This window comes from Bombina bombina, chromosome 6 (genome assembly GCF_027579735.1).
Source record: "Bombina bombina isolate aBomBom1 chromosome 6, aBomBom1.pri, whole genome shotgun sequence".
Lineage (NCBI taxonomy): Eukaryota > Metazoa > Chordata > Amphibia > Anura > Bombinatoridae > Bombina > Bombina bombina.
The window spans coordinates 302,852,789-302,877,932 of NC_069504.1; the positions used below are offsets into that span (position 1 = coordinate 302,852,789).

At 40.2% G+C, this 25,144-nt stretch overlaps 1 protein-coding gene across 1 annotated transcript in view; it reads left to right on the top strand.

The window, feature by feature from the left end:
• CEP290 (centrosomal protein 290) overlaps positions 1-25,144 on the top strand; it is an 862,077-nt gene that overhangs the window by 261,992 nt on the left and 574,941 nt on the right. Inside the window, 1 exon segment of the mRNA XM_053716925.1 lies at positions 39-244. Coding sequence (XP_053572900.1) covers positions 39-244 — 206 coding nt within the window.

The window sequence follows — 25,144 nt, forward strand, 5'->3', positions numbered from 1 at the left end:
ATTGATTTTAGTTCCTTAATTATATTCTATTCTTACAGGGGGGAATCCAGCAGTGGATAAAGCCACTAAAGCAATTACAAACAATGAAATAGTCTCTATCTCTAAGAAAATTACCATGTTGGAAATGAAAGAGTTAAATGAAAGACAGAGGGCTGAGCATTCCCAGAAAATGTACGATCACTTAAGAAATACTGTAAAGCAGATGGAAGAACGAAACTTTGAACTTGAGGCTAAGTTTGCTGAGGTAGGCTTCAAAGCAATTACTCCTACTTTGAGCCTTGCTGTACACTTGAAAGGAAAACCAATTATAACTAAATAGAATTTTTTTGTAAGAAACCTCTCTAAAACGTTTCATTTGATAAAGCAGGTTAGGGTGCTGTCTGCCTATAATTTTTCATGCTGTAGGCATCCATCACCCATGATTTCTGATGAAGTTATTCAAGCGTGGAAGAGGAATTGTACTTAACATTTTTCTCTGTTCCATCTCAAAAATATTTCACTGATGTATTACAGTGTTTTGTTTTTAAAAAATGAATGTTACTGTGTTGAATAAAGCAACTTTTTCTGTGGGTCCCTATCAGCCGGTGAGAAATAGATACCTGTATCAGTTATACACAAATATATGCATCTCTTTTACTTTGGTGATCTGACATTTCCGTAAATGTATACATATAAGGAACAGAATCAGAACTATTTTTGTAGGGCTTAAATAAAACAGGGATTTGCATAAAATTTCTTGTTTAATTTGCTTGTCAAAATTCAGTTCATGGGACATATTTAACAATGCGCGCGGACAAGATACGAAGTAGCTTATCATGTCTGCTGCACATCCATAAATGACAGCATACGCTGTCAGCATTTATCATTGCATCGGCAGTTCTTGTGAACTGCTGGTGCAATGCTGCTCCCTGCAGATTTGCGGCCAATCGACCGCTAGCATGGGATGTCAATCAACCCATTCGTATTCGATCGGGTTGATTTCTTTCCGCCGCATCAGAATAGGCGGACAAGTTATGGAGCAGCGGTCTTTAGACCGCTACTAAATAACTTCTGCTCCCGGCGAGCCTTCAGGCTCGCTGGAAACAAGGGGCCTCAAGCTCAATACAGAGCTTGATAAATATGCCCCTTAATCTTTCCATTAAAGAGACACTCAAGTCAAAATTAATATTTCATAATTCAGATAGAGCAGCAATTTTAAACAACTTTCAAATTTACTCCCACTAACAAAATGTGCACAGTCTTTTTATATTTAAATTTTTTGAGTCACCAACTAGAAGAATTCACAGAATAAACGTATATGCATTTGTGATTGGCTGTCACATGGTACATGTATGCATTTGTGATTGGCTGATGGCTGTCACATGGTACAGGGGGAGTGGAAATAGATATAGCTTTTAAAATTGTCAGAAAAAAAATCTACTACTCATTTGAAGTTCAGACTAAGTGCTATTGCATTGTCTTGTGATCTTGCATTTGCTGATTATGCAAATCTACTGTGTTTACTCGTCTTTAAAGGGATATGAGACCCAATTTTTTTTGTTAATGATTCAGATAGAGCATGCAATTTTAAGCAACTTTATTTACTCCTATTATCAAATTTTCTTTGTTCTCTTGATATCTACATTTAGCACCAATCAGCAAGCGCTACCCAGGAGCTAAAACAGAAAAAGAAAGAAAAAAATTTGGGTTTCATATCCCTTTAAGCATTCAAATCTAATGGAAAATGGATTGTCTTCTCTTCTGCACAGATACCTTTGTTGCACATAATAAAAAAGCTTGTTCAGCAATTATTAGCCTCTGAGTGATGATACAGTTGTCAAAACTATTGTCCAGAGACCACAATATATTCCTGTATTTCTTTTTTTAGAATGCTCATCATTATCTTCCTTCTACAGTACTTCTTCCAATTGTCAAGACAGAGAGTTCCCAATTTCTTTTAAAAAGCCACTTTTTGTTTATTCAATTATGTGCTTAGGTGACTAAGTCCTAAACTTTCTTTTCCTTTTTTTATTTTTCATTTCTTTCATGTAATTGGCAAGAGTCCATGAGCTAGTGACGTATGGGATACCCAAACCTCAAAATGCCTATAAATACACCCCTCACCACACCCACAATTCAGTTTTTACAAACTTTGCCTCCTATGGAGGTAATGAAGTAAGTTTGTGCTCAGATTTCTACGTTGATATGCGCTTCTAAGCATTTTGAAGCCCGATTCCTCTCAGAGTACAGTGAATGTCAGAGGGATGTGAATGCAATAGTTTTCCTCATGGGGGATCTATTTCATAGGTTCTCTGTTATCTGTCGTAGAGATTCATTTCCTACCTCCCTTTTCAGATCAATGATATATTCTCATATTCCATTACCTCTACTGATAACTGTTTCAGTACTGGTTTGACTATCTGCTATATGTGGATGGGTGTCTTTTGGTAAGTATGTTTTCATTACTTAAGACACTCTCAGCTATGGTTTGACACTTTATGTATTTATATAAAGTTCTAAATATATGTATTGTACTTATATTTGCCATGATTCAAGTTTTCAGTATATTTTCTTTTGCAGACTGTCAGTTTTATATCTGGGAAATGCTTTTTTTTAGGAAAAATTATTTCTTACCTGGGGTTTAGTCTTTTTTCAAATTGACTGTCTTTTAAATTCGCAAGCAGAATTAGGCTCGCGAGGGCGCAAATGGCAAAGTTTATTGCGTCATTCTTGGCGTGAGTTTTTTTTTTTTGGCGCGAAGTTATGTTGCGTTGACGCAAAATAGTCATTTCCGGTGTCTTAGTCGACGCTGAGTCCTTCACAAGGTTGCGTCATCTTTGACGCGAGTGTCATTTCCGGACGTTTTTGGCGCCAAAAAATATTTTTCTGTTTCTTGTGCGTCATAATTGGCGCCAAATATTTTCATTATTTAAGACCCCATTTCTTCTGTTAAGTGTGATCAGTCCACGGGTCATCATTACTTCTGGGATATTACTCCTCCCCAACAGGAAGTGCAAGAGGATTCACCCAGCAGAGCTGCATATAGCTCCTCCCCTCTACGTCACTCCCAGTCATTCTCTTGCACCCAACGACTAGATAGGATGTGTGAGAGGACTATGGTGATTATACTTAGTTTTATATCTTCAATCAAAAGTTTGTTATTTTAAAATAGCACCGGAGTGTGTTATTACCTCTCTGGCAGAGTTTGAAGAATAATCTACCAGAGTTTTGCTATGATTTTAGCCGGAGTAGTTAAGATCATATTGCTGTTCTCGGCCATCTGAGGAGTGAGGTAAACTTCAGATCAGGGGACAGCGGGCAGATGAATCTGCATAGAGGTATGTAGCAGTTTTTATTTTCTGACAATGGAATTGATGAGAAAATCCTGCCATACCGATATAATGTCATGTATGTATACTTTACACTTCAGTATTCTGGGGAATGGTACTTCACTAGAATTACACTGTAAGAAATACATAAAGCTGTTTAATAACTAGAGATTATGTTTAACGTTTTTGCTGGAATGTAAAATCGTTTTCATTTGCTGAGGTACTGTGTGAATAAATGTTTGGGCACTATTTTTCCACTTGGCAGTTGCTTAATCTGTTTTCTGACAGTTTCTGTTCTCCCTCACTGCTGTGTGTGAGGGGGAGGGGCCGTTTTTTGGCGCTTTTTCTAGCATCAAATATTTCAGTCAGCAACTCATTGTATTCCCTGCATGATCCGGTTCATCTCTACAGAGCTCAGGGGTCTTCAAAACTTATTTTGAGGGAGGTAATTTCTCTCAGCAGAGCTGTGAGAATTATAGTTTAACTGAGATAAAAAACGTTTATTCTGTAATTTGTTTCCTGCTTTCAGAATTTGTTATCTTTGCTAATGGGATTAAACCTTTGCTAAAGTTGTGTTGTTTACAAGGATTGAGGCTATAACTGTTTCAATTTATTAATTTTCAACTGTCATAGATCTTCTGTGCTTCTTAAAGGCACAGTACGTTTTAATATTATTCTAATTGAATTGTATTTCCAAGTTGCAAGTTTATTTGCTAGTGTGTTAAACATGTCTGATTCAGAGGATGATACCTGTGTCATTTGTTGCAATGCCAAAGTGGAGCCCAATAGAAATTTATGTACTAACTGTATTGATGCTACTTTAAATAAAAGTCAATCTGTACAAATTGAACAAATTTCACCAAACAACGAGGGGAGAGTTATGCCGACTAACTCGCCTCACGTGTCAGTACCTACATCTCCCGCTCAGAGGGAGGTGCGTGATATTGTAGCGCCGAGTACATCTGGGCGGCCATTACAAATCACATTACAGGATATGGCTACTGTTATGACTGAGGTTTTGGCTAAATTACCAGAACTAAGAGGTAAGCGTGATCACTCTGGGGTGAGAACTGAGTGCGCTGATAATATTAGGGCCATGTCAGACACTGCGTCACAGGTGGCAGAACATGAGGACGGAGAACTTCATTCTGTGGGTGACGGTTCTGATCCAAACAGACTGGATTCAGATATTTCAAATTTTAAATTTAAACTGGAAAACCTCCGTGTATTACTAGGGGAGGTGTTAGCGGCTCTGAATGATTGTAACACAGTTGCAATACCAGAGAAAATGTGTAGGTTGGATAAATATTTTGCGGTACCGACGAGTACTGAGGTTTTTCCTATACCTAAGAGACTTACTGAAATTGTTACTAAGGAGTGGGATAGACCCGGTGTGCCGTTCTCACCCCCTCCGATATTTAGAAAAATGTTTCCAATAGACGCCACCACAAGGGACTTATGGCAAACAGTCCCTAAGGTGGAGGGAGCAGTTTCTACCTTAGCTAAGCGTACCACTATCCCGGTGGAGGATAGCTGTGCTTTTTCAGATCCAATGGATAAAAAGTTAGAGGGTTACCTTAAGAAAATGTTTGTTCAACAAGGTTTTATATTGTAACCCCTTGCATGCATTGCGCCGATCACGGCTGCAGCGGCATTCTGGATTGAGTCTCTGGAAGAGAACATTGGTTCAGCTACTCTGGACGACATTACGGACAGGCTTAGAGTCCTTAAACTAGCTAATTCATTCATTTCGGAGGCCGTAGTACATCTTACTAAACTTACGGCAAAGAATTCAGGATTCGCCATTCAGGCACGCAGGGCGCTGTGGCTAAAATCCTGGTCAGCTGATGTTACTTCTAAGTCTAAATTGCTTAATATACCTTTCAAAGGGCAGACCTTATTCGGGCCCGGGTTGAAAGAGATTATCGCTGACATTACAGGAGGTAAAGGCCATGCCCTGCCTCAGGACAAAGCCAAAGCCAAGACTAGACAGTCTAATTTTCGTTCCTTTCGTAATTTCAAAGCAGGAGCAGCATCAACTTCCTCTGCACCAAAACAGGAAGGAGCTGTTGCTCGCTACAGACAAGGCTGGAAACCTAACCAGTCCTGGAACAAGGGCAAGCAGACTAGGAAACCTGCTGCTGCCCCTAAAACAGCATGAATTGAGGGCCCCCGATCCGGGATCGGATCTAGTGGGGGGCAGACTTTCTCTCTTCGCCCAGGCTTGGGCAAGAGATGTTCAGGATCCCTGGGCGCTAGAGATAATATCTCAGGGATACCTTCTGGACTTCAAATACTCTCCTCCAAGAGAGAGATTTCATCTGTCAAGATTGTCAACAATCCAGACAAAGAAAGAGGCGTTTCTACGCTGCGTACAAGAGCTCTTGTTAATGGGAGTAATCCATCCAGTTCCACGATCGGAACAGGGACCGGGGTTTTACTCAAATCTGTTTGTGGTTCCCAAAAAAGAGGGAACTTTCAGACCAATCCTGGACTTAAAGATCCTAAACAAATTCCTAAGAGTTCCATCGTTCAAGATGGAGACTATTCGGACAATTTTACCTATGATCCAAGAGGGTCAGTACATGACCACTGTAGATTTAAAAGATGCTTACCTTCACATACCGATTCACAAAGATCATTATCGGTACCTAAGGTTTGCCTTCCTAGACAGGCATTACCAGTTTGTGGCTCTTCCATTCGGATTGGCTACAGCTCCAAGAATCTTCACAAAGGTTCTGGGTGCTCTTCTGGCGGTACTAAGACCGCGGGGAATCTCGGTAGCTCCATACCTAGACGACATTCTGATACAAGCTTCAAGCTTTCAAACTGCCAAGTCTCATACAGAGTTAGTGCTGGCATTTCTAAGGTCACATGGATGGAAGGTGAACGAAAAGAAAAGTTCACTCGTTCCACTCACAAGAGTTCCCTTCCTGGGGACTCTTATAGATTCTGTAGAAATGAAGATTTACCTGACAGAGGACAGGCTAACAAGACTTCAAAGTGCTTGCCGCACCCTTCATTCCATTCAACACCCGTCAGTGGCTCAATGCATGGAGGTAATCGGCTTAATGGTAGCGGCAATGGACATAGTACCCTTTGCACGCTTACACCTCAGACCACTGCAACTGTGCATGCTAAGTCAGTGGAATGGGGATTACTCAGACTTATCCCCTTCTCTGAATCTGGATCAAGAGACCAGAAATTCTCTTCTATGGTGGCTTTCTCGGCCACATCTGTCCAGGGGGATGCCATTCAGCAGACCAGACTGGACAATTGTAACAACAGACGCCAGCCTTCTAGGTTGGGGTGCCGTCTGGAATTCTCTGAAGGCTCAGGGACAATGGAGTCAGGAGGAGAGTCTCCTGCCAATAAACATTCTGGAATTGAGAGCAGTTCTCAATGCCCTCCTGGCTTGGCCCCAGTTGACAACTCGGGGGTTCATCAGGTTTCAGTCGGACAACATCACGACTGTAGCTTACATCAACCATCAGGGAGGGACAAGAAGCTCCCTAGCTATGATGGAAGTATCAAAGATAATTCGCTGGGCAGAGTCTCACTCTTGCCACCTGTCAGCAATCCACATCCCGGGAGTGGAGAACTGGGAGGCGGATTTCTTAAGTCGTCAGACTTTTCATCCGGGGGAGTGGGAACTTCATCCGGAGGTCTTTGCCCAAATTCTTCGACGTTGGGGCAAATCAGAGATAGATCTCATGGCGTCTCGACAGAACGCCAAGCTTCCTCGTTACGGGTCCAGATCCAGGGATCCAGGAGCAGTCCTGATAGATGCTCTGACAGCACCTTGGGACTTCAGGATGGCTTACGTGTTTCCACCCTTCCCGTTGCTTCCTCTATTGATTGCCAGAATCAAACAAGAGAGAGCATCAGTGATTCTAATAGCACCTGCGTGGCCACGCAGGACTTGGTATGCAGACCTGGTGGACATGTCATCCTGTCCACCTTGGTCTCTACCTCTGAAACAGGACCTTCTGATACAGGGTCCCTTCAAACATCAAAATCTAACTTCTCTGAAACTGACTGCTTGGAAATTGAACGCTTGATTTTATCAAGACGTGGATTTTCTGAGTCAGTTATTGATACCTTAATACAGGCTAGGAAACCTGTTACCAGAAAGATTTACCATAAGATATGGCGTAAATACCTATATTGGTGTGAATCCAAAGGTTACTCTTGGAGTAAGGTTAGGATTCCTAGGATATTGTCTTTTCTACAAGAAGGTTTAGAAAAGGGTTTATCTGCTAGTTCATTAAAGGGACAGATCTCAGCTCTGTCCATTCTGTTACACAAACGTCTGTCAGAAGTTCCTGACGTCCAGGCTTTTTGTCAGGCTTTGGCCAGAATTAAGCCTGTGTTTAAAACTGTTGCTCCACCATGGAGTTTAAACCTTGTTCTTAATGTTTTACAGGGCGTTCCGTTTGAACCCCTTCATTCCATTGATATAAAGTTGTTATCTTGGAAAGTTCTATTTTTAATGGCTATTTCCTCGGCTCGAAGAGTCTCTGAATTATCAGCCTTACATTGTGATTCTCCTTATTTGATTTTTCATTCGGATAAGGTAGTCCTGCGTACTAAACCTGGGTTCTTACCTAAGGTAGTTACTAACAGGAATATCAATCAAGAGATTGTTGTTCCTTCTTTATGCCCAAATCCTTCTTCAAAGAAGGAACGTCTACTGCACAACCTGGATGTAGTCCGTGCTCTAAAATTTTACTTACAGGCAACTAAGGAATTTCGACAAACGTCTTCTCTGTTTGTCATTTACTCTGGGCAGAGGAGAGGTCAAAAAGCTTCCGCTACCTCTCTTTCTTTTTGGCTTCGTAGCATAATTCGTTTAGCTTATGAGACTGATGGACAGCAGCCTCCTGAAAGAATTACAGCTCATTCTACTAGAGCTGTGGCTTCCACTTGGGCCTTCAAGAATGAGGCCTCTGTTGAACAGATTTGCAAGGCTGCAACTTGGTCTTCGCTTCATACTTTTTCCAAATTTTACAAATTTGACACTTTTGCTTCATCGGAGGCTATTTTTGGGAGAAAGGTTCTTCAGGCAGTGGTTCCTTCTGTATAAAGAGCCTGCCTATCCCTCCCGTCATCCGTGTACTTTTGCTTTGGTATTGGTATCCCAGAAGTAATGATGACCCGTGGACTGATCACACTTAACAGAAGAAAACATAATTTATGCTTACCTGATAAATTCCTTTCTTCTGTAGTGTGATCAGTCCACGGCCCGCCCTGTTTTTAAGGCAGGTAAATATTTTTTAATTTATACTCCAGTCACCACTTCACCCTTGGCTTTTCCTTTCTCGTTGGTCCTTGGTCGAATGACTGGGAGTGACGTAGAGGGGAGGAGCTATATGCAGCTCTGCTGGGTGAATCCTCTTGCACTTCCTGTTGGGGAGGAGTAATATCCCAGAAGTAATGATGACCCGTGGACTGATCACACTACAGAAGAAAGGAATTTATCAGGTAAGCATAAATTATGTTTTCTATATGCCTCTTGCCTTTTTTCTCTATCAGAGGGCTATGCTGTTTGCATTTTTTCCTATTCCTGAAACTGCCATATAAGGAAATTGATAATTTTGCTTTATATGTTGTTTTTTTCTCTTACATTTGCAAGATGTCTCAATCTGATCCTGTATCAGAAATCACTTTTGGAACCCTGCTGCATGATAACAGTTCTACCAAAGCTAAGTGCATTTGTTGTAAACTTGTGGAGGTTTTATCTCCTGCTGTGGTTTGTAATAGTTGTCATGATAAACTTTTACATGCAGAGAATGTATCCATCAGTAGTAGTTCATTACCTGTTGCTGTTCCCTCAACATCTAATGCACAAGATATACCTGTAAATTTAAAATAATTTATTTCTGATTCCATTCAGAAGGCTTTGTCTGCCATCCCGCCTTCTAATAAACCTAAAAGGTCTTTTAAAACTTCTCAAAGTTGATGAAATTTCAAATGACCGGCAACATGCTGAATTATCCTTCTCTGATGGGGATCTATCTGGTTCAGAAGATCCTGCCTCAGATATTGACACTGACAAATCTTCTTATTTATTTAAAATGGAGTAAATTTGGTTCTTTGTTTAAAAAAAGTGTTGATTACATTGGATATGGAGGAAACTAGTCCTCTTTATTAAAACTAGTAAACATTTAAATTCTGTTTATAAACCTCCTGTGGTTATTCCAGAGGTTTTTTCAGTTCCTGACGCTATTTCTGATATGATTTCTAAGGAATGGAATAGGCCTCGTACTTCTTTTATTCCTTCTTCAAGGTTTAAAAAATTGTATCCTTTGCCAGCAGTTTCTTTAGAATTTTGGGAAAAGATCCCCAAGGTTGATGGGGCTATCTCTACTCTTGCTAAACGTACTACTATTCCTACGGAAGATAGTACTTCTTTTGAAGATCCTTTAGATGGGAAACTTGAATCTTATCTAAGGAAAGCCTATTTATATTCATGTCATCTTCTCAGGCCTGCAATTTCTTTGGCTGATGTTGCAGCTGCTTCAACTTTTTGGTTGGAAACAAGTATCGGATCATGATTTGTTTAGCATTGTTAACTTGATTCAACATGCTAATAATTTTATTTGTGATGCCATTTTTGATATCATGAAAATTGATGTTAAATCTATGTCTTTAGCTATTTTAGCTAGAAGAGCTTTGTGGCTTAAATCTTGGAATGCTGACAGGACTTCTAAGTCCAGATTGCTATCTCTTTCTTTCCAAGGTCATAAGTTATTTGGTTCTCAGTTGGATTCAATAATTCAATAATAATAACTGGGGGAAGGGAGTTTTTTTGCCTCAGGATAAAAGACCAAAGGTTATATCTAAAGCTTCTAACCGTTTTCGTTCCTTTCGACAAAATAAGGAACAGAAACCTAATCCTCCCCCATGGAATCTGTTTCCAATTGGAAGCCTTCCTCGAATGGGACATATTTAACAATGCGCGCGGACAAGATACGAAGTAGCTTATCATGTCTGCTGCACATCCATAAATGACAGCATACGCTGTCAGCATTTATCATTGCATCGGCAGTTCTTGTGAACTGCTGGTGCAATGCTGCTCCCTGCAGATTTGCGGCCAATCGACCGCTAGCATGGGATGTCAATCAACCCATTCGTATTCGATCGGGTTGATTTCTGTCCGCCGCATCAGAATAGGCGGACAAGTTATGGAGCAGCGGTCTTTAGACCGCTACTAAATAACTTCTGCTCCCGGCGAGCCTTCAGGCTCGCTGGAAACAAGGGGCCTCAGGCTCAATACAGAGCTTGATAAATATGCCCCTTAATCTTTCCATTAAAGAGACACTCAAGTCAAAATTAATATTTCATAATTCAGATAGAGCAGCAATTTTAAACAACTTTCAAATTTACTCCCACTAACAAAATGTGCACAGTCTTTTTATATTTAAATTTTTTGAGTCACCAACTAGAAGAATTCACAGAATAAACGTATATGCATTTGTGATTGGCTGTCACATGGTACATGTATGCATTTGTGATTGGCTGATGGCTGTCACATGGTACAGGGGGAGTGGAAATAGACATAGCTTTTAAAATTGTCAGAAAAAAAATCTACTACTCATTTGAAGTTCAGACTAAGTGCTATTGCATTGTCTTGTGATCTTGCATTTGTTGATTATGCAAATCTACTGTGTTTACTCGTCTTTAAAGGGATATGAGACCCAATTTTTTTTGTTAATGATTCAGATAGAGCATGCAATTTTAAACAACTTTATTTACTCCTATTATCAAATTTTCTTTGTTCTCTTGATATCTACATTTAGCACCAATCAGCAAGCGCTACCCAGGAGCTAAAACAGAAAAAGAAAGAAAAAAATTTGGGTTTCATATCCCTTTAAGCATTCAAATCTAATGGAAAATGGATTGTCTTCTCTTCTGCACAGATTTGTTGCACATAATAAAAAAGCTTGTTCAGCAATTATTAGCCTCTGAGTGATGATACAGTTGTCAAAACTATTGTCCAGAGACCACAATATATTCCTGTATTTCTTTTTTTAGAATGCTCATCATTATCTTCCTTCTACAGTACTTCTTCCAATTGTCAAGACAGAGAGTTCCCAATTTCTTTTAAAAAGCCACTTTTTGTTTATTCAATTATGTGCTTAGGTGACTAAGTCCTAAACTTTCTTTTCCTTTTTTTATTTTTCATTTCTTTCATGTAATTGGCAAGAGTCCATGAGCTAGTGACGTATGGGATACCCAAACCTCAAAATGCCTATAAATACACCCCTCACCACACCCACAATTCAGTTTTTACAAACTTTGCCTCCTATGGAGGTAATGAAGTAAGTTTGTGCTCAGATTTCTACGTTGATATGCGCTTCTAAGCATTTTGAAGCCCGATTCCTCTCAGAGTACAGTGAATGTCAGAGGGATGTGAATGCAATAGTTTTCCTCATTGGGGATCTATTTCATAGGTTCTCTGTTATCTGTCGTAGAGATTCATTTCCTACCTCCCTTTTCAGATCAATGATATATTCTCATATTCCATTACCTCTACTGATAACTGTTTCAGTACTGGTTTGACTATCTGCTATATGTGGATGGGTGTCTTTTGGTAAGTATGTTTTCATTACTTAAGACACTCTCAGCTATGGTTTGACACTTTATGTATTTATATAAAGTTCTAAATATATGTATTGTACTTATATTTGCCATGATTCAAGTTTTCAGTATATTTTCTTTTGCAGACTGTCAGTTTTATATCTGGGAAATGCTTTTTTTTAGGAAAAATGATTTCTTACCTGGGGTTTAGTCTTTTTTCAAATTGACTGTCTTTTAAATTCGCAAGCAGAATTAGGCTCGCGAGGGCGCAAATGGCAAAGTTTATTGCGTCATTCTTGGCGTGAGTTTTTTTTTTGGCGCGAAGTTATGTTGCGTTGACGCAAAATCGTCATTTCCGGTGTCTTAGTCGACGCTGAGTCCTTCACAAGGTTGCGTCATCTTTGACGCGAGTGTCATTTCCGGACGTTTTTGGCGCCAAAAAATATTTTTCTGTTTCTTGTGCGTCATAATTGGCGCCAAATATTTTCATTATTTAAGACCCCATTTCTATATGCCTCTTGCCTTTTTTCTCTATCAGAGGGCTATGCTGTTTGCATTTCTCTTGTTAAGTGTATCCAGTCCACGGATCATCCATTACTTATGGGATATTAACTCCTCCCCAACAGGAAGTGCAAGAGGATTCACCCAGCAGAGCTGCTATATAGCTCCTCCCCTAACTGCCATTACCAGTCATTCTCTTGCACCCAACGAATAGATAGGATGTGTGAGAGGACTGTGGTGATTATACTTAGTTTCATACCTTCAATCAAAAGTTTGTTATTTTATAATAGCACCGGAGTGTGTTATTCCTTCTCTGGTAGAATTTGAAGAAGAATCTACCTGAGTTTTTCTATGATTTTAGCCGGAGTAGTTAAGATCATATTGCTGTTTCTCGGCCATCTGAGGAGAGGTAAACTTCAGATCAGGGGACAGCGGGCAGATTAATCTGCAAAGAGGTATGTAGCAGCTTATTATTTTCTAACAATGGAATTGATGAGAAAATTCTGCCATACCGATATAATGTAAACTCAGCCTTAAATGCAGTAGCAGCAACTGGTATCAGGCTGTCATGTATGTATATTTTACACTTCAGTATTCTGGGGAATGGCACTTCACTGGAATTATACTGTATGCATAAAACTTTAGCCTAATTTGCAGGGACTAGCAACAGGCTTTTTAATAACACTCAATTTATTAATGTTAAACGTTTTTTGCTGGCATGTAAAATCGTTTAATTTTCTGAGGTACTGGGTGAAAAAATGTTTTGGGCACTATTTTTTTCCACTTGGCAGTCGTTTTATTTAATTTATGACAGTTTACTGATCTCTCTCACTGTTATGTGTGAGGGGGAGGGGCCTTTTTTGGCTCTTTTGCTACGCATCAAAAAATTCAGTCAGAAGTTTGTCTTCCCTGCATGATCCGGTTCATCTCTACAGAACTCAGGGGTCTTCAAAACTTGTTTTGAGGGAGGTAATCACTCACAGCAGAGCTGTGAGATTGTAGTTGACTGTGATAAAAAAAAAAACGTTTATTTCTGTATTTTTTTTTTTTTTTTTTCTGCTATCAGGGTTAGTTATCCTTTGCTAATGGGAGCAATCCTTTGCTAAAATTGTGTTTTTTACAAAGATTTGATGCTATAACTTTTCAGTTTATTAATTTTCAACTGTCATAACTTTTTCTGTGCTTCTTATAGGCACAGTACGTTTTCATATTATAGTAAATTACTTGAAAAGTATTTCCAAGTTGCAAGTTTAGTTGCTAGTGTGTTAAACATGTCTGATTCAGAGGATGAGACCTGTACTATTTGTGCTAAAGCCAAAGTGGAGCCCAATAGAAATTTATGTACTAACTGTATTGATGCTACTTTAAATAAAAGTCAATCTGTACAAATTGAACATATTTCACCAAACAACGAGGGGAGAGTTATGCCGACTAACTCGCCTCACGTGTCAGTACCTGCATCTCCCGCTCGGGAGGTGCGTGATATTGTAGCGCCGAGTACATCTGGGCGGCCATTACAAATCACATTACAGGATATGGCTACTGTTATGACTGAAGTTTTGGCTAAATTACCAGAACTAAGAGGTAAGCGTGATCACTCTGGGGTGAGAACAGAGTGTGCTGATAATATTAGGGACATGTCAGACACTGCGTCACAATTTGCAGAACATGAGGACGGAGAGCTTCATTCTGCGGGTGACGGTTCTGATCCAAACAAACTGGATTCAGATATTTCAAATTTTAAATTTAAGCTGGAAAACCTCCGTGTATTACTAGGGGAGGTGTTAGCGGCTCTGAATGATTGTAACACAGTTGCAATACCAGAGAAAATGTGTAGGTTGGATAAATATTTTGCGGTACCGGCGAGTACTGACGTTTTTCCTATACCTAAGAGACTTACTGAAATTGTTACTAAGGAGTGGGATAGACCCGGTGTGCCGTTCTCACCCCCTCCGATATTTAGAAAGATGTTTCCAATAGACGCCACCACACGGGACTTATGGCAAACGGTCCCTAAGGTGGAGGGAGCAGTTTCTACTTTAGCTAAGCGTACCACTATCCCGGTGGAGGATAGCTGTGCCTTTTCAGATCCAATGGATAAAAAGTTAGAGGGTTACCTTAAGAAAATGTTTGTTCAACAAGGTTTTATATTGCAACCTCTTGCATGCATTGCGCCTGTCACGGCTGCAGCAGCATTTTGGTTTGAGTCTCTGGAAGAGACACTTGAATCAGCTCCATTAGATGAGATTACACACAAGCTTAAAGCCCTTAAGTTAGCTAACTCATTTATTTCAGATGCCGTAGTACATTTAACTAAACTTACGGCTAAGAATTCCGGATTCGCCATTCAGGCACGCAGAGCACTGTGGCTAAAATCCTGGTCAGCTGACGTTACTTCTAAATCTAAATTGCTTAATATACCTTTCAAAGGGCAGACCTTATTCGGGCCCGGGTTGAAAGAAATTATCGCTGACATTACAGGAGGTAAAGGCCATGCCCTGCCTCAAGACAGAGCCAAACCTAAGGCTAGACAGTCTAATTTTCGTTCCTTTCGTAATTTCAAAGCAGGAGCAGCATCAACTTCCTCTGCACCAAAACAGGAAGGAGCTGTTGCTCGCTACAGACAAGGCTGGAGACCTAACCAGTCCTGGAACAAGGGCAAGCAGGCCAGGAAACCTGCTGCTGCCCCTAAGACAGCATGAATCGAGGGCCCCCGATCCGGGAACGGATCTAGTGGGGGGCAGACTTTCTCTCTTCGCCCAGGCTTGGGCAAGAGATGTCCAGGATCCCTGGGCGTTAGAGATCATATCTCAGGGATACCTTCTAGACTTCAAATTCTCTCCCCCAAGAGGGAGATTTCATCTGTCAAGGTTGTCAACAAACCAAATAAAGAAAGAGGCGTTTCTACGCTGCGTACAAGATCTTTTATTAATGGGAGTGATCCATCCGGTTCCGCGGTCGGAACAAGGACAAGGGTTTTACTCAAATCTGTTTGTGGTTCCCAAAAAAGAGGGAACTTTCAGGCCAATCTTGGATTTAAAGATCCTAAACAAATTCCTAAGAGTTCCATCGTTCAAAATGGAAACTATTCGGACAATTTTACCCATGATCCAAAAGGGTCAGTACATGACCACAGTGGATTTAAAGGATGCTTACCTTCACATACCGATTCACAAAGATCATTACCGGTATCTAAGGTTTGCCTTTCTAGACAGGCATTACCAGTTTGTAGCTCTTCCATTCGGATTGGCTACGGCTCCGAGAATCTTCACAAAGGTTCTGGGTGCTCTTCTGGCGGTACTAAGACCGCGAGGAATTGCGGTAGCTCCGTACCTAGACGACATTCTGATACAAGCTTCAAGCTTTCAAACTGCCAAGTCTCATACAGAGTTAGTACTGGCATTTCTAAGGTCGCATGGATGGAAGGTGAACGAAAAGAAGAGTTCTCTCTTTCCACTCACAAGAGTTCCCTTCTTGGGGACTCTTATAGATTCTGTAGAAATGAAGATTTACCTGACAGAAGACAGGTTAACAAAGCTTCAAAATGCATGCCGTGTCCTTCATTCCATTCAACACCCGTCAGTAGCTCAATGCATGGAGGTGATCGGCTTAATGGTAGCAGCAATGGACATAGTACCCTTTGCACGCCTACATCTCAGACCGCTGCAATTGTGCATGCTAAGTCAGTGGAATGGGGATTACTCAGACTTGTCCCCTACTCTGAATCTGGATCAAGAGACCAGAAATTCTCTTCTATGGTGGCTTTCTCGGCCACATCTGTCCAGGGGGATGCCATTCAGCAGGCCGGACTGGACAATTGTAACAACAGACGCCAGCCTACTAGGTTGGGGCGCTGTCTGGAATTCTCTGAAGGCTCAGGGACAATGGAATCAGGAGGAGAGTCTCCTACCAATAAACATTCTGGAATTGAGAGCAGTTCTCAATGCCCTTCTGGCTTGGCCCCAGTTAACAACTCGGGGGTTCATCAGGTTTCAGTCGGACAACATCACGACTGTAGCTTACATCAACCATCAGGGAGGGACAAGAAGCTCCCTAGCAATGATGGAAGTATCAAAGATAATTCGCTGGGCAGAGTCTCACTCTTGCCACCTGTCAGCAATCCACATCCCGGGAGTGGAGAACTGGGAGGCGGATTTCTTAAGTCGTCAGACTTTTCATCCGGGGGAGTGGGAACTTCATCCGGAGGTCTTTGCCCAAATAATTCGACGTTGGGGCAAACCAGAGATAGATCTCATGGCGTCTCGACAGAACGCCAAGCTTCCTCGTTACGGGTCCAGATCCAGGGATCCGGGAGCGGTTCTGATAGATGCTTTGACAGCACCTTGGACCTTCAGGATGGCTTATGTGTTTCCACCCTTCCCGATGCTTCCTCGATTGATTGCCAGAATCAAACAGGAGAGAGCATCAGTGATTCTAATAGCGCCTGCATGGCCACGCAGGACTTGGTATGCAGATCTAGTGGACATGTCATCCTGTCCACCTTGGTCGCTACCTCTGAAACAGGACCTTCTGATCCAGGGTCCCTTCAAACATCAAAATCTAATTTCTCTGAAGCTGACTGCTTGGAAATTGAACGCTTGATTTTATCAAAACGTGGTTTTTCTGAGTCAGTTATTGATACCTTAATACAGGCTAGGAAGCCTGTTACCAGAAAGATTTACCATAAGATATGGCGCAAATACTTATATTGGTGCGAATCCAAGAGTTACTCATGGAGTAAGGTTAGGATTCCGAGGATATTGTCTTTTCTACAAGAAGGTTTAGAAAAGGGTTTATCCGCTAGTTCCTTAAAGGGACAGATTTCAGCTCTGTCCATTCTTTTACACAAACGTCTGTCAGAAGTTCCGGACGTTCAAGCTTTTTGTCAGGCTTTAGCTAGGATCAAGCCTGTGTTTAAAACTGTTGCTCCACCATGGAGTTTGAACTTAGTTCTTAATGTTTTACAGGGGGTTCCGTTTGAACCCCTTCATTCCATTGATATCAAGTTGTTATCTTGGAAAGTTCTGTTTTTAATGGCGATTTCCTCGGCTCGAAGAGTCTCTGAGTTATCTGCCTTACATTGTGATTCTCCTTATCTGATTTTTCATTCAGACAAGGTAGTTCTGCATACTTAACCTGGGTTCCTACCTAAGGTGGTCACTAACAGGAATATCAATCAAGAGATTGTGGTTCCATCTTTGTGTCCTAATCCTTCTTCGAAAAAGGAACGTCTGCTACACAATCTAGATGTAGTCCGTGCCCTGAAATTTTATCTACAGGCAACTAAGGATTTTCGACAAACGTCTTCCCTGTTTGTCGTTTATTCTGGTCAGAGGAGAGGTCAAAAAGCTTTGGCTACCTCTCTCTCCTTTTGGCTTCGTAGCATAATACGGTTAGCCTATGAGACTGCTGGACAGCAGCCTCCTGAAAGAATTACAGCACATTCTACTAGAGCTGTGGCTTCCACTTGGGCCTTTAAGAATGAGGCTTCTGTTGAACAGATTTGCAAGGCTGCAACTTGGTCTTCTCTTCATACTTTTTCCAAATTTTACAAATTTGACACTTTTGCTTCTTCGGAGGCTGTTTTTGGGAGAAAGGTTCTTCAGGCAGTGGTTCCTTCCGTATAAAGAGCCTGCCTGTCCCTCCCGTCATCCGTGTACTTTAGCTTTGGTATTGGTATCCCATAAGTAATGGATGATCCGTGGACTGGATACACTTAACAAGAGAAAACATAATTTATGCTTACCTGATAAATTTATTTCTCTTGTAGTGTATCCAGTCCACGGCCCGCCCTGTCACTTTAAGGCAGGTAATTTTTCCATTAAACTACAGTCACCACTGCACCCTATGGTTTTCCTTTCTCTGCATGTTTTCGGTCGAATGACTGGTAATGGCAGTTAGGGGAGGAGCTATATAGCAGCTCTGCTGGGTGAATCCTCTTGCACTTCCTGTTGGGGAGGAGTTAATATCCCATAAGTAATGGATGATCCGTGGACTGGATACACTACAAGAGAAATAAATTTATCAGGTAAGCATAAATTATGTTTTTTTCCTATTCCTGAAACTGCCATATAAGGAAATTGATAATTTTGCTTTATATGTTGTTTTTTTCTCTTACATTTGCAAGATGTCTCAATCTGATCCTGTCTCAGAAATCACTTTTGGAACCCTGCTGCATGATAACAGTTCTACCAAAGCTAAGTGCATTTGTTGTAAACTTGTGGAGGTTTTATCTCCTGCTGTGGTTTGTAATAGTTGTCATGATAAACTTTTACATGCAGAGAATGTATCCATCAGTAGTAGTTCATTACCTGTTGCTGTTCCCTCAACATCTAATGCACAAGATATACCTGTAAATTTAAAATAATTTATTTCTGATTCCATTCAGAAGGCTTTGTCTGCCATCCCGCCTTCTAATAAACCTAAAAGGTCTTTTAAAACTTCTCAAAGTTGATGAAATTTCAAATGACCGGCAACATGCTGAATTATCCTTCTCTGATGGGGATCTATCTGGTTCAGAAGATCCTGCCTCAGATATTGACACTGACAAATCTTCTTATTTATTTAAAATGGAGTAAATTTGGTTCTTTGTTTAAAAAAAGTGTTGATTACATTGGATATGGAGGAAACTAGTCCTCTTTATTAAAACTAGTAAACATTTAAATTCTGTTTATAAACCTCCTGTGGTTATTCCAGAGGTTTTTCCAGTTCCTGACGCTATTTCTGATATGATTTCTAAGGAATGGAATAGGCCTCGTACTTCTTTTATTCCTTCTTCAAGGTTTAAAAAATTGTATCCTTTGCCAGCAGTTTCTTTAGAATTTTGGGAAAAGATCCCCAAGGTTGATGGGGCTATCTCTACTCTTGCTAAACGTACTACTATTCCTACGGAAGATAGTACTTCTTTTGAAGATCCTTTAGATGGGAAACTTGAATCTTATCTAAGGAAAGCCTATTTATATTCATGTCATCTTCTCAGGCCTGCAATTTCTTTGGCTGATGTTGCAGCTGCTTCAACTTTTTGGTTGGAAACAAGTATCGGATCATGATTTGTCTAGCATTGTTAACTTGATTCAACATGCTAATAATTTTATTTGTGATGCCATTTTTGATATCATGAAAATTGATGTTAAATCTATGTCTTTAGCTATTTTAGCTAGAAGAGCTTTGTGGCTTAAATCTTGGAATGCTGACATGACTTCTAAGTCCAGATTGCTATCTCTTTCTTTCCAAGGTCATAAGTTATTTGGTTCTCAGTTGGATTCAATAATTCAATAATAATAACTGGGGGAAGGGAGTTTTTTTGCCTCAGGATAAAAGACCAAAGGTTATATCTAAAGCTTCTAACCGTTTTCGTTCCTTTCGACAAAATAAGGAACAGAAACCTAATCCTCCCCCATGGAATCTGTTTCCAATTGGAAGCCTTCCTCGAATTGGAATAAATCCAAGCCATTTAAGAGATCAAAGCCAGCCCCCAAGTCCTCAGCTGGTAGGGGGCAGATTAAGATTTTTCAAAGATGTTTGGATCAATTCGGTCCAAAATCAATGGATTCAGAGTATTGTCTCTCAGGGGTACAGAATAGGATTGACATCTAATCATTGTCCCAAAAAAAGAAAATTCATTCAGACCAGTTTTGGATCATAAAATTTTGAATCGATATGTAAGAATTCCAACTTTCAAAATGGTGACTATAAGGACTATTCTGCCTTTTGTTCAGCAAGGGCATTATATGTCCGCAATAGACTTACAAGATGCATATCTTCATATTCCGATTCATCCAAATCACTATCAGTTCCTGAGATTCTCTTTTCTAGACAAGCATTACCAATTTGTTGCTCTTCCTTTTGGCCTAGCGACAGCTCCAAGAATCTTTTCAAAGGTTTTCGGTGCCCTACTCTCTGTAATCAGAGAGCGGGGTATTGCGGTGTTTCCTTATTTGGACGATATCTTGGTACTTTCTCAGTCTTTACGTTCTGCAGAATCTCACACAAATCAACTAGTGTTGTTTCTTCAAAAACATGGTTGGCGGATCAATTTACAAAAAAAGTCTTTGATTCCTCAGACAAGGGTAGCCTTTTTAGGTTTCTAGATAGATTCAGTGTCCATGACTTTGTCTCTAACGAACAAGACGTTTGAAATTGGTTGCAGCCTGTCGGAACCTTAAGTCTTAGTCATTCCCTTTAGTAGCTATGTGCATGGGAGTTTTAGGTCTCATTAATGCAGCATCGGACACGATCCCCTTTGCTTGTTTTCATATGAGACCTCTCCAGCTTTGTATGCTGAACCAATGGTGCAGGGATTATACAAGGATATCACAATTAATATCCTTAAATCCCAATGTTAGAGTATCTTTGACTTGGTGCTTAGATCACCATCGTGTTGCTCTAGGGGCCTCTTTCGTTTGTCCAACCTGGACTGTGATCACAACAGATGTGAGCTTTTTAGGGATCTCTGACAGCACAAGGGGTTTGGAAATCTCAAGAGGCGAGATTACCAATATATATTTTGGAACTCCGTGCGATTCTCAGGGCTCTTAGGTCCAGGGATCCTCAGGCGGAAGCAGTGGATGCGTTGACACTTCCTTGGTGTTATCAACCTTCTTATATTTTCCCGCCTCTAGTTCTTCTTCCAAGAGTGATCTCCAAAATCATCATGGAACAATCGTTAGTGTTGCTGGTGGCTCCAGCATGGCCCCACAGGTTTTGGTGTGCGGATCTTGTTCGGATGTCCAGTGGCCAACCTTGGCCACTTCCATTAACACCAGACCTTCTGTCTCAAGGTCCGTTTTTCCATCAGGATCTCAAATCATTAAATTTGAAGGTATGGAAATTGAATGCCTAGTGCTTAGTTATAGAGGTTTTTCTGATTCAGTGATTAATACTTTGTTACAGGCTCGTAAATCTGTTTCTAGAAAGATTTATTATCGAGTTTGGAAGACTTGCATTTCATGGTGTCCCTCTCATAAATTCTCTTGGCATTCTTTTAGAATTTCTAGAATTTTTCCGTTTCTTCAGGATGGTTTGGATAAAGGTTTGTCTGCAAGTTCCTTGAAAGGACAAATCTCTGCTCTTTCTGTTTTATTCCACAGAAAAATTGCTAATCTTCCTGATATTCACTGTTTTGTACAGACTTTGTTTCGTATCAAGCCTGTCATTAAATCAATCTCTCATCCTTGTAGTCTTAATTTGGTTTTGAAGGCTTTACAGGCTCCTCCATTTGAGCCTATGCACTCTTTGGACATTAAACTACTTTCTTGGAAAGTGTTGTTTCTTTTGGCCATCTCTTCTGCTAGAAGACTTTCTGAATTATCTGCTCTCTTGTGAATCTCCTTTTCTGATTTTTCATCAGGATAAGGCAGTTTTGCGGACTTCATTTTAATTCTTACCTAAGGTTGTGAATTCTAACAACATTAATAGAGAAATTGTTGTCCCTTCTTTGTGTCCTAATCCTAAGAATTCTTTGGAGAGATCTTTACATTCTTTGGATGTGGTGAGAGCTCTGAAATATTATGTTGAAGCTACTAAAGATTTCAGGAAGACTTCTAGTCTATTTGTTATCTTTTCTGGTTCCAGGAAAGGTCAGAAGTCTTCTGCCGTTTCTTTGGCATTGTGGTTAAAGCTTTTGATTCATCAAGCTTATTTGGAGTCGGGTAAAGCCCGGCCTCAGAGAATTACAGCTCATTCTACTAGATCAGTTTCCACTTCTTAGGCTTTTAAGAATGAAGATTCAGTTGATCAGATTTGCAAAGCAGCAACTTGGTCTTCTTTGCATACATTTACTAAATTCTACTATTTTGATGTATTTGCTTCTTTGGAAGCAGTTTTTGGTAGAAAAGTTCTTCAGGCAGCTCTTTCAGTTTGATTCTTCTGCTTATGATTTAAGTTTTTCCTTTTATTTATGAGAATAAACTTATATTTGGGTTGTGGATTAATTTTTTTCAGCGAAATGGCTGTTTTTATTTTGTCCCTCTCTCTCTAGTGACTCTTGCGTGGAGTTCCACTTCTTGGGTATTGCTATCCCATACGTCACTAGCTCATGGACTCTTGCCAATTACATGAAAGAAAACATAATTTATTTTTGAATTTACCTGATAAATTCATTTCTTTCATATTGGCCGGAGTCCATGAGGCCCACCCTTTTTATGGTGGTTATGATTTTTTTGTATAAAGCACAATTATTTCCAAATTCCTTTGTTGATGCTTTTTACTCCTTTCTTTATCACCCCACTACTTGGCTATTCGTTAAACTGAATTGTGGGTGTGGTGAGGGGTGTATTTATAGGCATTTTGAGGTTTGGGAAACTTTGCCCCTCCTAGTAGGATTGTATATCCAATACGTCACTAGCTCATGGACTCTTGCCAATATGAAAGAAATTAATTTATCAGGTAAGTTCTTACATAAATTATGTTTTTTCATTTTTCTGGGCCTCAAAAAGGGAAAACTCCCCCTGAGGGCATTACTGCTCATTCCACTAGAACAATTGCTACTTCTTGTGCTTTTTATAATGAAGCTGCTATTGATAAGGTTTGTAAGGCAGCTGCTTGGTCTTCTTTATATTCTTTTTTCTTAGTTTTATCATTTTGATGTGTATGCTTCTTCAGATGCTGTCTTTGACAAGAAAGTTCTGTGGGACTTAGTTACTGAATAGTAGCCTCCTGCTTTTGTTATTTGCTTATTACTATTCACAGTGGTTTTGTGGACTCCATGGCTTGGGTATTGATTCCCACTCATGACTCATTTAATCTCATCAAAACAAAATCAAACAACATTTTTGCTAACCTGATAAATTCATTTCTTTCATGATTGTTAGAGTCCATGAGCCCCTTTCTTTTAGTTTAGGTGGTGGCGTTAACTTGTTTAGCAGTTCATTGCCGCACTTTATTTTTCCTGCTTTTCTTTTTCCTCATTTATTTGTTTATATGTATGATTGAGGATCATGGGAAGTGGAAGGGATTTAAAGTTCTTGTGTGTTGGGGTATCTTTTACCTCCTCCTAATGGTAAAGAGGGGAATATTCCCACACTTGATAACTCGTGGACTCTCACCATCATGAAAGCATAAATATTGTTTTTTAAAAATATTATCATGCACTATGTGAACAGTTAAAGAGGATATTCTGTCACTCATCTTTTGTGTAGCCAATGGCTTCAACCAGAGCAAGCGCACATTACAGCAAAGTGTAAGGCACCACAGATGGGGTTGTAATTTGCAAACAATCCTGTGACATAGTTTACAAAAAATATGTGTGTATATGTGTGTATGTGTATGTATGTATGTATATATGTGTATATATATATATATATATATATATATATATGTATATATATATGTATATATGTATATATATATGTATATATATATATATATATATATATATATATATATACATACACACACACAGAGTGAAGCACACTCACAGGAATGAACAACCGGCTCAATACCATTGTTAGCCTGTTCTTTGGTTATTTACCACCTAGAAGCAGCTTCTTTTAGCCCAGTAATGCTTTTCACAGAGTAGAACTTTGCTGTAGTATATCAGTCTGATCACGCCTATTACGGTCAGTCCAGCGCCGAAATACCAGGCAATTCCTCTCTGAACAAGGAACACAGCAACCCCAGACGATCGTTTCGGCCTTCATTGAGCCTCGTCGGTGAGATGTAGCCATATTCCTCTAAGCATACTGAGCAAGGAGTCCACGTCTGGATTCCACTTTTTCCCATAGGGAGGCTAAATACACACAGAGAGAAGCACACTCACAGGAACGAACTGGAGGTGGGAATAGCTGGGGAGAGCATTCTGTTCAGGTAGGGTGGGAGCTTCCCAGAAGGGCTCTTAAACACAAGGCAGGAAAGATGGAGGGTGCGTCTGCATTCCACCGTCAGCCAGTTTAGTTCTTTTAGCATGTCACAATGGTGGGTCCTGTAGTTACAGAAAGATGGAGGGTGCGTCTGGATTCCACCGTCAGCCAGTTTAGTTCTTTTAGCATGTCACAATGGTGGGTCCTGTAGTTACATTGTAGCAAAAAGCGGCAGAACGAGTTATACAATGTATTACGTTTATTAAGGTGAGTTTGCGGTGCAGGTGTGTATACTACGTCCCCATAATCCATGATAGGCATCAGCATTTGCTGTACAATCTTTTCTTTTACTGTAGGGCTGAGGCAAGATTTGTTTCTGTACAGGGCACCTAGTTTTGGATAAAGTTTACATGCAAGTTTCTTTCATGTAATTAGCAACAGTCCATGAGCTAGTGACATATGGGATATACAATCCTACCAGGAGGGGCATAGTTTCCCACTCAAAATGCCTATAAATACACCCCTCACCACACCCACAATTCAGTTTTACAAACTTTGCCTCCTATGGAGGTGGTGAAGTAAGTTTGTGCTAAGATTTCTATGTTGACATGCGCTTCTCAGCATTTTGAAGCCCGATTCCGCTCAGAGTACAGCAAATGTCAGAAGGATGTGAAGGGAGTATCACCTATTGAATGCAATGGTTTTCCTCACGGGAGATCTATTTCATAGGTTCTCTAGAGATTCATGTCATACCTCCCTTTTCAGATCAACGATATACTCTTATGTACCATTACCTCTACTGATAACTGTTTTGGTACTGGTTTGGCTATCTGCTATATGTGGATGGGTGTCTTTTGGTAAGTATGTTTCTTTTACAAAGATATGACGAGTCCACGGATTTCATCCTTACTTGTGGGATATCAACCTCCTGCTAACAGGAAGTGGCAAAGAGCA